Source organism: Ambystoma mexicanum, chromosome 2q (assembly GCF_040938575.1).
Source record: "Ambystoma mexicanum isolate Mex_15411 chromosome 2q, UKY_AmexF1_1, whole genome shotgun sequence".
NCBI lineage: Eukaryota > Metazoa > Chordata > Amphibia > Caudata > Ambystomatidae > Ambystoma > Ambystoma mexicanum.
The window spans coordinates 1449953019-1449967737 of NC_090924.1; the positions used below are offsets into that span (position 1 = coordinate 1449953019).

General features: G+C 52.1%; 1 protein-coding gene across 1 annotated transcript in view; it reads right to left on the minus strand.

The window, feature by feature from the left end:
• Positions 1-300: 300 nt before the first annotated feature.
• The window catches only part of LOC138568878 (vomeronasal type-2 receptor 26-like), a 108621-nt gene continuing 94202 nt past the window's right edge, over positions 301-14719 (minus strand). The window contains exon 3 of the mRNA XM_069646660.1: positions 301-1208. Coding sequence (XP_069502761.1) covers positions 301-1208 — 908 coding nt within the window. The remainder of the gene's footprint in view (positions 1209-14719) is intronic.

Genomic DNA, 14719 nt, shown 5'->3' on the forward strand with positions numbered 1-14719 from the left:
AGCTACTAGAACTCGAGATGGCACATGTTCATGTGTCTTTCTGTTAATGCATGCACAAACATTTTTTCAAAATTGAGAGTCCAAAGTTCATGCAAGTGTTAGCAGCTGCTGTCGATTCAGCTAATTAAGCTGTCGTTTAAAATACCCTGTTCATATGTTGCTACGTTGGTTGTTCAAAAATAACAGAAGAAATCACATTTGTAATGAAAAAGTAGCCTTGTCGAATGATGATGCTCTATGCTAAATAGGGTGCTTGGTCATTAATTAGCTGGGTCATATCCTAAAGAACTCCCAGAGGTCTCAAGTCTTTGTATGTTTCCCCATTAGGTACTGTTTGGTGTTTCGCTCAGGCCTCAGGAGAATGACAAAGCATTTGGAGATGAAGATGCAGCCCAGGAGTCCAGCACTGGAGGTCAGGATGGCGAAGATCTCCACGGCCACCAAGTTCCTACCCTTGGTGCTCATGTACGCTGGGATGAAGGCGACCCAGACACTGCAGAACACTAGCATGCTGAAGGTGATGAACTGGGCTTCATTAAAACTATCTGGTAACTTTCTAGCTATTGAGGCAACAACAAAGCTCAGAAGAGCCAAAAATCCCATATAACCAACCACAGAATAGAACCCAATGATGGAGCCTTCGTTGCACTGTAAGATCATCTTCCCAGTCTCTGATTTGGTGTCAATATCTGGGAACGGGGCTGATTGAACCAGCCACATGGTGCAGATCAACACCTGCACCAGCGTGCAGAGAAGCAGCAGACAGCTCGACACTCGGGTGCCCACCCACTTCCTGAACTTGCTGCCAGGCTTTGTGGCTTTAAAGGCGATGATGAGGGTGATGGTTTTTCCAAGAACAGAAGATACAGCAATTGTGAAGATGATGCCGAAGGAGGTTTGTCGTAGGAGGCAGGAGGCCTTTGAAGGGCGTCCAATAAATAGAAGAGAGCAGAGGAAGCACAGCATGACGGAGAGGAGGAGAGTGTAGCTGAGATTCCGGTTATTGGCTTTAACAAGGGGAGTCTTGCAGTATTTAATAAATATTCCCAGCACACCAGCAGTGAGGAGAGAGAAGAAACTTGCAATGGACGATAAGGCCACACCCAGATGATCGTCATAGGACAGGAACTCTATGATCCGTGGAATGCAGGCATCTCGTCTCTCATTGGACCACTGGTCCTGTGGGCACTTAATGCAGTTTTCCATATCTACATAGAAAATAATACAGTTCAGTGTCACAAAATCTTATTAAAAAAAGAGAAAGGTAAACAGGAAGAGAACAAGTGCTGAAATAGAAAAAAATAAGATGTTCTGTGACTGTAAATATGTGTTCATAGAATATGCCTGATTCCAGCATGCTCAGAGCCTCGAGAGAGAACCACGTCCCTTAGATGTTCATGGAGCACCCTCCGATGAGCAGTTTTAAAGTGTGCTCTGAATCCTAATATTTGCAGAGGTCTAACCTGGTCCTTTGTGACTTAGCAAACTTCAGAGTCCTCCATAAAAAATGTGATTTCTCCTATTTATGGAGCTTGTTTTCATTTATTTAACAGCTCTTCTAAATGTGCAAGAGTTGGTTGATATTTGTATAAAGGTGTGCAAATCCAGTTCTGCTTGGACGCTGCAGGCCCAGGGCTCATATCGTAGATATGAAAATGAAACTGGGCAGCTGGACATATGGTTAGTGCCCGGGTGTTCTATTTTGGACTGCTGCGTGTGTAGGCTAAGGTGATTATACCCTAAATCACAAATAGAAATAGCAGGTTGCCTGTACTCAATGCGTTGTCTTACATTCAATTTATGGTTTACAAATAAATGTTATGTATCTTTTGTAGTCTTGAGACAAAGTCTATGAGCCTCATCACAAGTTGGGTGGTAACCCTTAAAAGTGGTGTTAAGAAGCCCACCAGGGAGTGCACAGGTGATGGCAGCATGAGCCCAGAGCTCCCTCATCCACTGGGCTATTTTGGTACCTGTGCACCCCTAATTGGCCCCCCAGTGGGAAAAGGACGGGGCCCCACAGAAGGTAGAACCGGACAAAGTAAAGGAGAATCGCAGCAAGGAGGGGCCTCCCCGCGAGGAAGCGGGCATCTACGGCTCCGTAGGAAGGCAAAGCAGGAGCTGAAGTTTGAAGTGAGGGGCTCCCGACCCCTCACACCAGTGGATCCTGCAGTGCTGACCACCTCTCGCTGCCCATGTCGGTCCCGGGAGGGAGAGAGGCCGATACACAGAGGCTGCGTATTGCTGAGGGGGAGGGGGCCTGCAGCAACGTATGAGCTCCAGTGGAGTCGCAGAGGTATGTTCTGGCCCCACTCCCGTGGTGGCTTGCCCGTCCCCCGTCTCCAGGAAGCCAACCCTCAGCCCGTGCATAGTGCATGACCCAAAGCCACGGGCCCGACGAGGACAGCAACCCACTGCGGAGCGAGGACAGCAAGAGCAACGTCCCTGTGAGGAGCGAAGGAGGTGCAGGGATCCCATGGATGGCTGGAGGAGGTCGCAGATAGAGAGGTCACCTAGAGGGAGCGCGGGACAGGCCACCCCCTCCCTGGTGGGCGGATGGCCACCCGATTAACTGAGAAGCCCAGGGTGAGGACAAGAGCACGTTAACTGGGCTAATTGAAGACATATTGGGGTGCTGATACCCCCCACACCAAGGATACAGCCAGGTGTATTAGTGTCAGAGCACTTACCCACAGCCCAAAATGCAAAAGTCCTGAACGGGGAAATAAGCATTACACAGCTGAAGGGGACATGTGTCTTGGAGGCGGGGTAGCACTGCTACAACTAAAGCACAAGTGGGCTTAACTGGCGGTATCAGGGGACTGAGGAAGTGGTCCCAGCCTGGGTAGCCATTAGCGCTGGTCCGACCCGCAGATATGGAATAACACCCTTAGTGGCACAGTGTGAAGAGGAGAACACCGTTAATGGTGGGAGAAAAGAAAGGGTAAAGACGAGATTAAAGTGAGTGTATAGAGGGGGTGAACAAGGGGACCTTGAGCCTGAAAGAAGAGAAGGTGATTGGGGAGCAGGCCGGAACTCTGGGGTCTTGAACAGGGTATACACGCATTTCGCCGACCTATTTTTGGTCGTGGGACTTTTCATCGTCGACCCTTTCATCAGCAACATTTATATTTTAAACATTTTTTTAGGGGGGTATTTGTGCAGGTTGGGGTATGATTATTTAAGTAAGGAGGTGTTTGGGGGGGCGCAGCCCCCATAAATTAAAAAAAAATGTTGACGATGAAAGGGCGATGAAAAGTACCACGACCAAAAATAGGTCGGCAAAATCACATAGAACCCTTGACCACACCCTGCCAACATCTAGAAAAACACAACACACCGAAGAGAAGCCCCCTCTATAAGGTGCTGTGGAGGAAGTCCTGGGAGGAGAAGGGTGAGGACCAGAACAATGCCACAAGGAGCAGAAACTAAGATGAAGCAATCTGGGGCAAGTTGTGGGAAGCATTGATGACCCAACTGACCTGAGGTGGCATCAGTAGAGGTGAGAGCCCCCAGGCAAATCCCTGGGCCGTGTGCATGCTTCGAGGAGGCCCTGCAGAACTGTTCCAACACAAGTAGAGAGGGGTGGCACTAGAAAAGGGATGTGAGAAAGTCCCAGCACAGGTGTGGGCTTCCTGGACCTTTCTGGAGCGTGTGCCCATCTCGGGGTGGCTGGGCCCTACCCACAATCACTGCTTTAGGAGGACACCATCCGCATGGCACAGGAAAGAGGGAGAGGACGGTACATAGAAGAAAAGCTGGGGAGGACTCCCTCCCCCCCTCCTCCTCACCTGCCCCGCAGGGCCCTAACAGCATCAAGTGCACCCGGTCAAGTGGCCTGCCCACTAGAGGAACACGAATATCCAGGGGGGACTAAGTTGGATGAGTTAGAGGGAGATACTCCAGGAATCCCACTACCAGGAGTCCACAGGGAGCCGTTACAGGCCGGTCCTAGACAGAATGACGGACCAAGCATTGGAACAGGTGGAAGATTCCATGTCCTCGAAAAGAGACATTGCAAATATATTGCAGTAAATAAGAGACATGCGAGCGGACATTGGGCATAGGCTCGAGAAGATGGACCAGAGAGTGGATAAAGTAGAAGATCGGCTACAGGAATTGGAGGCCAACCAATCATCGGTCGACATCTTGGAAACACAGATTGATACCTGACTGTCTGCCCTGGAGAAGAAGGAGGAGGAGAGGGCCCTGTAAATGGACGATTTTGAGAACAGGGAAAGGAGAAACAACCTGAGGTTCTTCGGCCTTCCAGAGCCAGAGGGGGAAAAGTAGAGGGACATATGTCCAGCGGTCGAAGTTGTGATCCGCCTCTGTTTGGGAACGATGCAACAACGGAACCCACTATTGACAAGGCCCATAGGGTAGGGGGCCGAGAAGGGTGGCCGAGTCGGTGGGACAAGCCGCGAGCCCTCACTCCGTCCTCATCCACTTCCACTACTATACTGAAAAGGTGAAAATCTTGGAGGAAGCCAGGAAAGCCAATACTATCACATATAACAATGCGTTAATAAAAATCTTTCAGGACCTCTCTGCGTTCGCCCTGGCCTGACGACGGATGTGTGGCCCACTGACACAATGCCTACGAGAGAAGGAAATCTGATAGCGATGGGACTACCCATTCTCGCTTTCATTTGAATACATTGGCCACGACTGGTCACTGAAGACGACATTAAATGGGTGATCTGGGATAGTTGGACAATGCGGACGAGCAGTGATAGCCAATGGGAGAGGCAGTGAGAGGGAAAAGTGGGAGAGGGGCCACGAAGGACAGGAGACTGATTCCGGGATCGAGAACGTTTAAGAAACTGAATACCCCCTCAGCTCCCTCACAACGGCGGCCCAGGAAACTCCAACAAGTGATGAAGACCACAGGCTGGGCAAAGGTAAACATACCAGCATATGAACCAGGATCTGGTTCACACACCCTGCTGACAGCAAGTATGGGGGGTTATACTGTAAAGTGATGTGTTAATAAGATGACAATCATCGGGGGGGTGGGGGTGGCAGGGGAGAGGAGTCTTTGACGGGTTGCGGGTAAGAAATTGGAAGGGCTCTACCCAAACAGTGTTTATAAGGATGGGCCCAGAACGAACGGGCAAACTGGTGGTCCAGTCAAGCACCAGGAATGGTCAAACTCTTTGGCTGAGTGCTGGGGGAGGGGGAAAAAAGGGGAAAGGGGCTGACATTTGTGATTTCATCTTTGACGTCGTGGGTGTTAGTCTTAGCAGTGCACAGTGGTGGCGTGAGTTATGGTTGCTTAGCTTACCATAACTTATGAATTTCAGGGGGTTTTCGGTTTTACTTGGAACCATAACCTCCCTTTATCAAAGTTTTTTTACTGAATATACTTTTGCATAGTGTGAATTTGATAGATGTTTACTAGGATTCCCTTAGTCTATATACATGTAACATAGAACATACTGAATCCCCCGCTAATGATTTTGATGTCCGCGGACTGTGCGTATGTCCGCGAACGGACGCAGAAAACATCAACACTACCCAAACACTCAGGGGGTATCTTAAATTATCATGCCATATAAACACTGCACAAGTTTAAAAAGCAGCACATAAACACATTATATGTAATAATAAATAAGAAGTGGAACCTATATATCTAACACATCAACCATCCATTTAAATACCATATGCAGTAAAATGGAATATACTAAAACAAAAAAGATATGCCTCCAACATAATTACCTCACAGAAACTTCACAGCTAGGAGCAACAGTAGATCTACACAACAGTATGAATACAACTTTCCAGAAACTAGTAAGTAAACTTCATTGTTCTTATATATTTCTAAACGTTTTGTATTAGGTACACTAAAATTAATATATTTTAGTTTTTTACACAGAAATGTTCAGTACTTTTCCACGTGAGGAAATGTCTGAATATAGTAATACTAATGGAAGACACTTCTCTATATAAGCAAATTAATAATCATTACTTTATGTGCACTTAACATATATATATATTTATTTTTAACAAACCATCCAAACATTGAAATTAATACACCAAAAGACACATTGGAAAATACTCTGCAGCGCATGGAACAAAAAATGGAGATGCTCAAGGAAAATGTCAATGTTTTGAAACAGTTTGTGGAGGACCACATAAAAGAAAATAATAAAGACCATTGTCCCACATGTACCTGTTCCCCCTCTCCATGTGCCAGTCAACTATTCCCAAACCCTCAACACCAAGAAAAACGTTTTGATGAGACTTCTATCCCTTCATCCCCTCCCATCCATCCTCTCCAAACCCCTAATTCCCCTCTATTTATATCAGTTTCTGCTTCCCCCTCTCTTTCATAAATTGTGTATCTGTATATAATTTAAAAAAATGATGTCTTTTAATAAAATTCTTTGGAGGTAATTCATAGATTTTAGCGCACAAGTGGAGCACGCGGTTTTCGCACATTGTGCGCGTGCGAATGTCTGCGCCAGCCACGTGCGCTAAAATCGATTTCCGCGCACAGCGTATTCATGGATTTTCGCCTCCAAAACCAGCCGTGGCGCAGAGTGGCGCATCGACCCTGCAGCAGCACCAGTTACGCCCCCAAGAATGCCCCCAGCGCAGGGAAAAGCCATCAAAATCCCCAATCCAGCGCAAAGGGCTGCGCTAACTCTGGACCAGTTTACAGGGCTGCCAAACAGCAAACGCCAAGCGGGAACGTGTATTACTGGCGTTTGCGTGAAGGTTCACACGTGAAAGGGCCTGTGCGAGTGGGGTACGTGTATAACTGGTGTTTGCGGGAAGTTTCACACGCAAAAGAGCCTGTGCGAGTGGGGTACGTATATAACTGGGGTTCGCGGGAAGTTTCACACGCAATTTCAGCAGGGTACGTGTATTACGGGGGTTCGCGGGAAGTTTCAAACGCGAAAGGGCCTGTGCGAGTGGGGTATGTGTATAACTGGGGTTCGCAGGAAGTTTCACACGCGATTTCAGCAGGGTATGTGTATTACGGGGGTTCGCGGGAAGTTTCACATGCGAAAGGGCCTGTGCGAGTGGGGTACGTGTATAACTGGGGTTCGCAGGAAGTTTCACACGTGATTTCAGCAGGGTACGTGTACTACGGGGGTTCGCAGGAAGTTTCACATGTGAAAGGGCCTGTGGGAGTAGGGTACGTGTATAACTGGGGTTTGCGGGAAGTTTCACACGCGATTTCAGCAGGGTACATGTATTACGGGGGTTCGCGGGAAGTTTCACACGCGAAATGGCCTGTGCGAGTGAGGGACCTGTATAACTGGGGTTCGCGGGAAGTTTCACACACAATTTTGCTGTCAGAGTGGGGTACGTAAATTTCAGGGGTGCGCGGTGAGCCCTACACGTGAATTGGCAGTGTGGGTCCTCCCAGGTGTTCCCTCTACATGCCCCACGGCACCTGCAGGCAGCCCACACCACAGGGGACTACCCCCACCCCTGGTCATGTCCCGCAGGCAGCCCATCCACCATGGGCATGCCCCCCAGCCAAGCCACATGTCAGCTTGCACCCCCACTCCCCAGCAGTCAGGGGCACCTGCCAGCAGGCCCCCCCCACATGTCCCCCTGCACCCCCAGCAGTCAGGGACACCTGCCAGCAGGCTCCCACACATGTCCCCCTGCACCCCCACCCCCCAGCAGTCAGGGGCACCTGCCAGCGGGCCCCCACACATGTCCCCCTGCACCCCCACCCCCCAGCAGTCAGGGGCACCTGCCAGCAGGCCCCCAGTCATGTCCCACACATGTCCCCCTGCACCCCCACCCCCAGCAGTCAAGGGCACCTGCCAGCAGGCCCCCACTCATGTCCCCCTGCACCCCCACCCCCCAGCAGTCAGGGTCCCCTGCAGCAGGCCCCCACACATGTCTCCCTGCACCCCCACCCCCCAGCAGTCAGGGGCACCTGCCAGCAGGCCCCCACTCATGTCATACTCATGACCCCCTGCACCCCCACCCCCCAGCAGTGCAGGGCACCTGCCAGCAGGCCCCCACTCATGTCCCACTCATGACCCCTTGCACCCCCACCGCCCAGCAGTGCAGGGCACCTGCCAGCAGGCCCCCACTCATGACCCCCTGCACCCCCACCCCCCAGCAGTCAGGGGCACCTGAAAGCAGGCCCCCACTCATGTCCCACTCATGACCCCCTACATCCCCCAGCAGTGCAGGGCTCCTGCCAGCAGGCCCCCACTCATGTCCCACTCATGTCCCACTCATGTCCCCCAGCACCCCCACGCCCCCATCATTGACAGGCACCTGCCAGCAGGCCCTGACACATGTCCCCCAGCCAACACGTCATCACAATCCAGATCCCTGGCTCTTATGACCACACAAATCCCACCCCACAGCACCCCAATCCAAACACCCAACCAAGCTTTACATCCACTCCAAATTGAAATCCCCATTACATGATAGATCACAAATAAGCAGTATGCGCATGAGTACAAGTCTGTCCGACCCACACAATGGCAACACATGACTGAGAAAACCCACATTGTGACATGCATGAAACCAATGAGAGAAGACCACACATTGAAGTAAGAAACAAAAATGTATTCAAGTCAAAATGAAGGGAATTAAATAAAAACACACAATAATGCCAATAATAATGAAAATGCAGCATATCCCAAAACATGATAAATAAAAAAATGAGAATCCAAATTAATCCAAATGAAAATGTGTCCAAAGTCACCGTCCAACAAAGCAAATCCAAAGGGAAAGAAAAGCGTAATATCCATTGCTCCATGGTGAAGAAAAATAAAGATGAAGGAGAAAAATCCACTGTAAAACTATGTACAAATAGCAAATCCAGGGTCCATGAGCCCAACGACATAAATGAAACCTACAATGAAACCTACCTAATTACTAACTATATACAAAAATGTGGGGCATAGTCCATGCGCCCCAAATGAAAGAAAAAATAAATGAAACTTAACACTAACAAACTATATACAATGGCGGCGGGCAAGTCCAACGGCTCACTTGTTGATGTCATGGGCCAGGGCTTCATCGAGCTCCTGTTCAATGTCTTGGAGGCGGGCCTGTTCTCCGGCCCCGAGGTCTCGCAGGGATAATGCCATGTCCACCTCCAACTCCCTGCGAATTCCCTCGAGACACTCAGCCCGCCTCAGCGCCCTGCGCATGGAGTTCTCTGCCCTGACCATCGTGAGCCGTGCCTTCTCTGCCCGCCGCTGCTCCGCACCTATCTGCTGGCCCAACCGCTGCCACACGAAAGACACTCCCATTCCAGGGTCCTCCTGCCCTCCGACCGATGCCTGCCCCTCTGATGTAGATTTCCCCGAGCCATGATGTCTCCCACGTTGAGCCTGCCGCTGCCTCCGACGCAACTGCCTCTGCCAGCACGACGGCATCCAGGCTGATGGAATCCACCGACGCCGTCGTGCACGTGTCCTGCTCGATGATGCCGGCACATCCTCCATCTGCTGGGGTCCAGTTGCTGTGGTGTCCACCCCTGCTGGACCTCCGACTCCCGACTGTGGCAGAGATGGGATCCCCACCGAGCTGGCTGCGTTGGTCAGGGCAGGTCCACAGGGGGCCCTGGTGGCATCTGGGCCAGAAGACGGCATGGAGAACGACTGACACACAGTCTCCACAGAGGAGGAGAGGGCCGCCAGAGTGGACGACACATGTACAAAACTCCGGACCATGGACACTCCCAACTGGGCCATGTTGGCACGCTGCTCTTCGTGATGACGTGCGTGCTCCCCCAGGAAGCACGCACATCATCACGAATGTCACACGTGCGCAATGCGACACCAATCAGGACCTTCTCCATACGGCCAGGGGTCCCCTCATCCGCAGGTAGAGGAGTGTCAGATGACATGGACATCCCCCCTACCTGTGGACGGGCCTGGGATGGGGCATCCCTGCTGGTGCATGGTGGTGCAGTCACAGGGTCAGGGACAGTGGCATGCGCAGGCCCCTCCGCGGCGACCTGTGCTGCCTCCTGCGCCTGCCCCTGGACTGCACCACTTGCACCAGTGGTACCACCCCCACCAGGCCCCATGTGCGACTCAGTAGCGGCCTCCTCCTCCTCTGTGGAAACCACTAACCTGGATGGCTCCACACCATCTTCCGCCGTTGAAAGCCCCTGTGGGGGCTCACCCAACCCTTCCGCTGCAGCCATAGTGGCAGACGCAGCACCAGTCCCCTCACTCCCCGCCGCTTTGCTCCACAGGGCCGTCTCCGCCCTCTTCATCACTTGCCGCTGTGTAGAGGGAGATATAGAACACAAGCATCAGGGTACTGTACAATGGCCCCCTAGACAGGAAGCAATAGCAGATGAGTGGCACTGTCAAACATCACTTCCATCATGTCCCTCCACAACACATGGGTCAGTGCAGACAAAACACATGCAGTAACAGGCATGGCGCATGTTATGAACATTAGCATACATGTCCACGGGATTCTTGAAACATAAAATGCTGGTTTGAAACTCACATGCATCATAGGTCATGCCTATCACATGCACACACTGCACCGTAGTTTCATCCATCTGGCCTCGTACACCCCAGACACAGTGGATACAAGGATGAGTAGGCTGCATCAGTGAATCTGAACATTGTCACAGACATGTGTCATGCATCCATGGCATTCACAAGTCACAGACACGCAAGTCAGACACACAGACATGGACAACATACATGTCCATGACCGCAGCACCCATCTCTCACACCCCATCCATGTCCAATAACAGAAACAGGCATGCATTAATGTGTGCATTCCCCATGCTGCTCCGCATGTTGCATTGTAACACATGCACCAACCATGTGGTTCACACATTACTGGTCTCACATGCATGACCATGATGTCCCTGCACACACACATATGTACATGGCCTATGTCACACATACAGGCAAGTATCAGACAACCAGCACCCTGCAACATGCCCTGTCTCACACAGCAATGCTTGGCCACTTACCTCTCAACTACGGACGGATCTGCCTCTGAAGGATCTGGGCGTGGAGCGCTAGGGCTACGCGTTCCAGGACCCTCATCTGGATGGTACTCATGCTGCCCCGGCCCCCCTCCACGAGGCACCGGGCCTTTACGAGGGTCCTGGACCTCAAGCCCTCCCAGCGCTTCTTGACTTGCTTGATGTTGCGGGTTGCCACCCCCTCCGCGTTGATGGCAACCACAAAGTCGTCCCAGATCATATCCTGTCCTTCCTTGTTGACGCGTGATGTTCCGAAGAGGGCATCATAATGCCCCAGGACATGCTCCACCAGGACACCAACTTCCTTCTGACTGAAGCTGGTGGCCCTCTGCCCCTCTGGCTGGGGGTCGCCAGTGGTCTCAGATGGCATTTGCCCCGACATGGCGACCCCCGAGGCAGGCGTGGGTGGGCAACTGGGTCCTGGGGCTGGGCTGTGGAGCGATGGTATCCCAGTCAGGAGTCTTCTGTTCCAGCAGGGGTGGACACAGCAACTGGACCCCTGCAGATGGCTGATGTGCAGGCACCAAATAGCAGGGCACGTGGGCAGCAGGTAGTCAGGCAGCAGCAGATGGCAGGTGGGAGCGTGCTCAGGGCTCTGGGGGGCAGGAAAATGGGGCAGCTTGATACAGAGTGATTTGGCACGTGAAAAAATTGCACGTCAGAGTGTAATTTGAGGAAAGGCGATTTCATTGGACCAAAGGCCCTTCGCACATAAGCGCTTCTCTAACGTGACGCGTGTGGACGTGCGCGGGTGTTTCCCCCGTGACGTGGGCATAGTGGATTAGCGCACGTGTGAAAAAAATGCACGTCCCTGTGTGAATGCCTGTAATCCGAGGGAAGGGCCTACGCGTGTAAGTGATGTGACATGCGCAGGCGTTTCCCTCAGCACGGGTTAAAGGTGAGCGGGGCCAGCAGTTCGCTGTATGTGCCTTTCGTGGAGACCGACGTGTGTTGCTGCTTCGTGTTGTTTCGCGCGCCATCACAACTTCACAGCTATCAAGGACATATCTCTTCTTTTGGCGGGGGTGTTGGCTATACGTGTTTTTCTGCATCGTGCTAGTCAGACGGTGAGTCACGCACGCTATTTTTCCCTGTGCGGGTGCCCCTGTGTATCGCACTGTTTTTGATGTCATAGTAGCCTGCGTGTCCCACGCATACGTGTTTTTCGTGTTACTGGGTGCCACCGCGTACTGCGGGAGGTTGATTCCATGCACGTAGGCTGCAGGGTTTTGTGCACGGTTTTCCAGCATTTTTGGGGTGCCTGAGCGTTGCGTGACCCGTCACTACATCACCGGGGTCACATACAGCCTTGCAGGTGCAGGGGGGCTGTTAACATCTTGCTTCCCACCCCCTTCACCCCAATTGCCCAGGTCAATTGTGGTGTACACCTCCCATTGGCACTACTCCATCTGTGCCGGCACTACTACATCTGTGCCATGGTTGGGAGGACACCAAAGGTGAGGGGCGCCTCAGCTTGGCGTCCTCCTCGTGGCGGGCATGGTCAGGGACGTGGCCGGGGTGACCAGGGAGAAGGGGGACTCCAGGGTGTCCAGGGCAGCCGCAGAGGGGGAAGAATCAGGGGTGCGCCACTTGAGCATGATGTCGTGCCATGTGTCAGTGCAGTCATGCCACCACCCCCTGTGGTTCCGGGAGATGCAGCTTCTGCATCTGGCACTGGCGCCCGTGTGACCCGGCAGTCACGGGCCCAAGGGTAGTGGTAGCTGCAGGTGCAGCTGTGGACACCGCCACCCAGGCTCAGGGTCTGCCAGCGCAGCCTGCGTTTGCACTTGAGGAGCCCTTGGAAGATTTCCAACAGGCCAGGAGGGAAACCGTATGGGCACGCAGGGCTGCCCTGACCAAGACACGTGTCCCTGGGGCAGTTATGTCATCTGCTGCCCCAAACCGCCGGGTGTTGACAAGTGCAGGGGCAGATGCACCCAACAACACCCCGGTTGTGAGTCTGCCAACCAGGACAGTTGCGGTCAATGACCCTGCCACAGCGAATGTTGCTGCGCAGGGTCCATTAGAGGGCACCTAGCTGCCACTGACAGAAGTCAGGCCTTTGGTTGTCCCTCCCCCTGCCACTCCCTTGGCTCAATTCACCGAACCCACTGGCCATACTGGTCAGCGCGGCATTAGCCAGCCAGGGTCTGAGCCACAATCCAAGAGGAGGAAGGTTGCACCTGCAGCACAGGCTTGGACCTCACTCACAGCCACAACCTCCTGCACGTCAAGGAAGAAGCCTTTTTGCAACCAGGAACTGGACTTCCTCGTGGGCCACGTGCGGGGCCACAGCCATGACATGCTAGTGGGTGCCAATAATCAGACTATGGCTGCCCAACGTGATACCCACTGGAAGCATGTTGCGGAACATGTCAGTGCATTCGGCCATGAGGTGCGCATGGCGCAAGAGTGAAAAAAGCGTTGGAATGACATCAAACGCAGCACTAAGGCTAAGCGTGCCTCAAATTACAACTTGACTCTGGTGACTGGCGGTGGGCCTGCACCAGAGGAGGAAGTCCTCACTCCGCATGAGTCACTCGTTGCAGAGTTCATACCATCTGAATCGGTCAATGGAGTGGGAGAGATGCCGTCTTTGATGCCCAGTCCAGTGAGTGTTGATGCGTGTTTGTTGAGGACGTGTGTGTTTTACTTGTGGGATGTGTTGTGCATGATTGCCACTACATGTCATGTGTACATGGTTCTGATGTACAAGTAATGCAATGCTTCACTGATGCATGGCTGCTCTGCAGGATGGTGGACATGTGGAGCGGACGGGGACTTTCGGCATCAACACTATTGCACCCTACTCACATGCTGGTTACCAGTATGCCCCTCCGGTCCATGTCCCAGCTCACTGGCCCTTCTGCATGTAGTGTGGGGTGACCTTCCTCTCAGCCCAGGCACAATGTCATAGCATGACTGACAAGCATGTGTCCTCTGCCTGCATGCGGGTACTCCATGTAGGCATGCTCTCTTGCCCCTCCACCCCCCGCTCTGCACCCCAATTCCACCTTTGCACTGGTCTGCTTCAATATTGCTGTTGGGTACTTCCCTGTTAATGCGTCCTGTGTACATGCTAACTTCCAGCAGACAATCTGCCAGTCATATGCTGTGTAGTACATCCTTAGTACTTGATGCAGGGTATCTCACTTGTACTGTGCGTAGATCAGATGCCCCGCAGGGACATGAGTGCCCATTCATGCTCCATGTGCATTGCACGCATGCCCCTATGTGTCCTTGACTGGATGATCACTGTAATACAAGTCCTGGGTTACATACATTGCATGACATTTCATCAGCCTTCCTATGTCTACTGTGGCTCAGTACTGCGTTGCACACATGTTTAGGGTCTGACAATCTGGGTGGGTCTCAGGCCTCAGCCTGTTTAATGGCCAATGACTCTGTCCAACTGGTGTAGTGTTTTCTTCACACGTGGGTGGCCTCCAGACATTTCATCATGTGTCCTGCTTACTGTCCCATCATCATTTGCAGTGTTGTCACTTGACTCACATGAAGCTGTTGATGCAAGTCAACACTGCCTGTCAATGCACAGGTCTATGGTCAGCCTTTTGATAACATGCTAGGCATCCATGCTTTTGCACTTAGGTGGAGGGGTGCTTTGCTTGTAGATATGCTACCCATTGAATGCACGTTGCACGTGATGCCTGAAGTTGACCTTGCACTGCCTTCACATTTTCTGACACAAACCATGAAGTACTTGTACATGTAGGTAGTGAGTAACATACACATTGGCTGCAC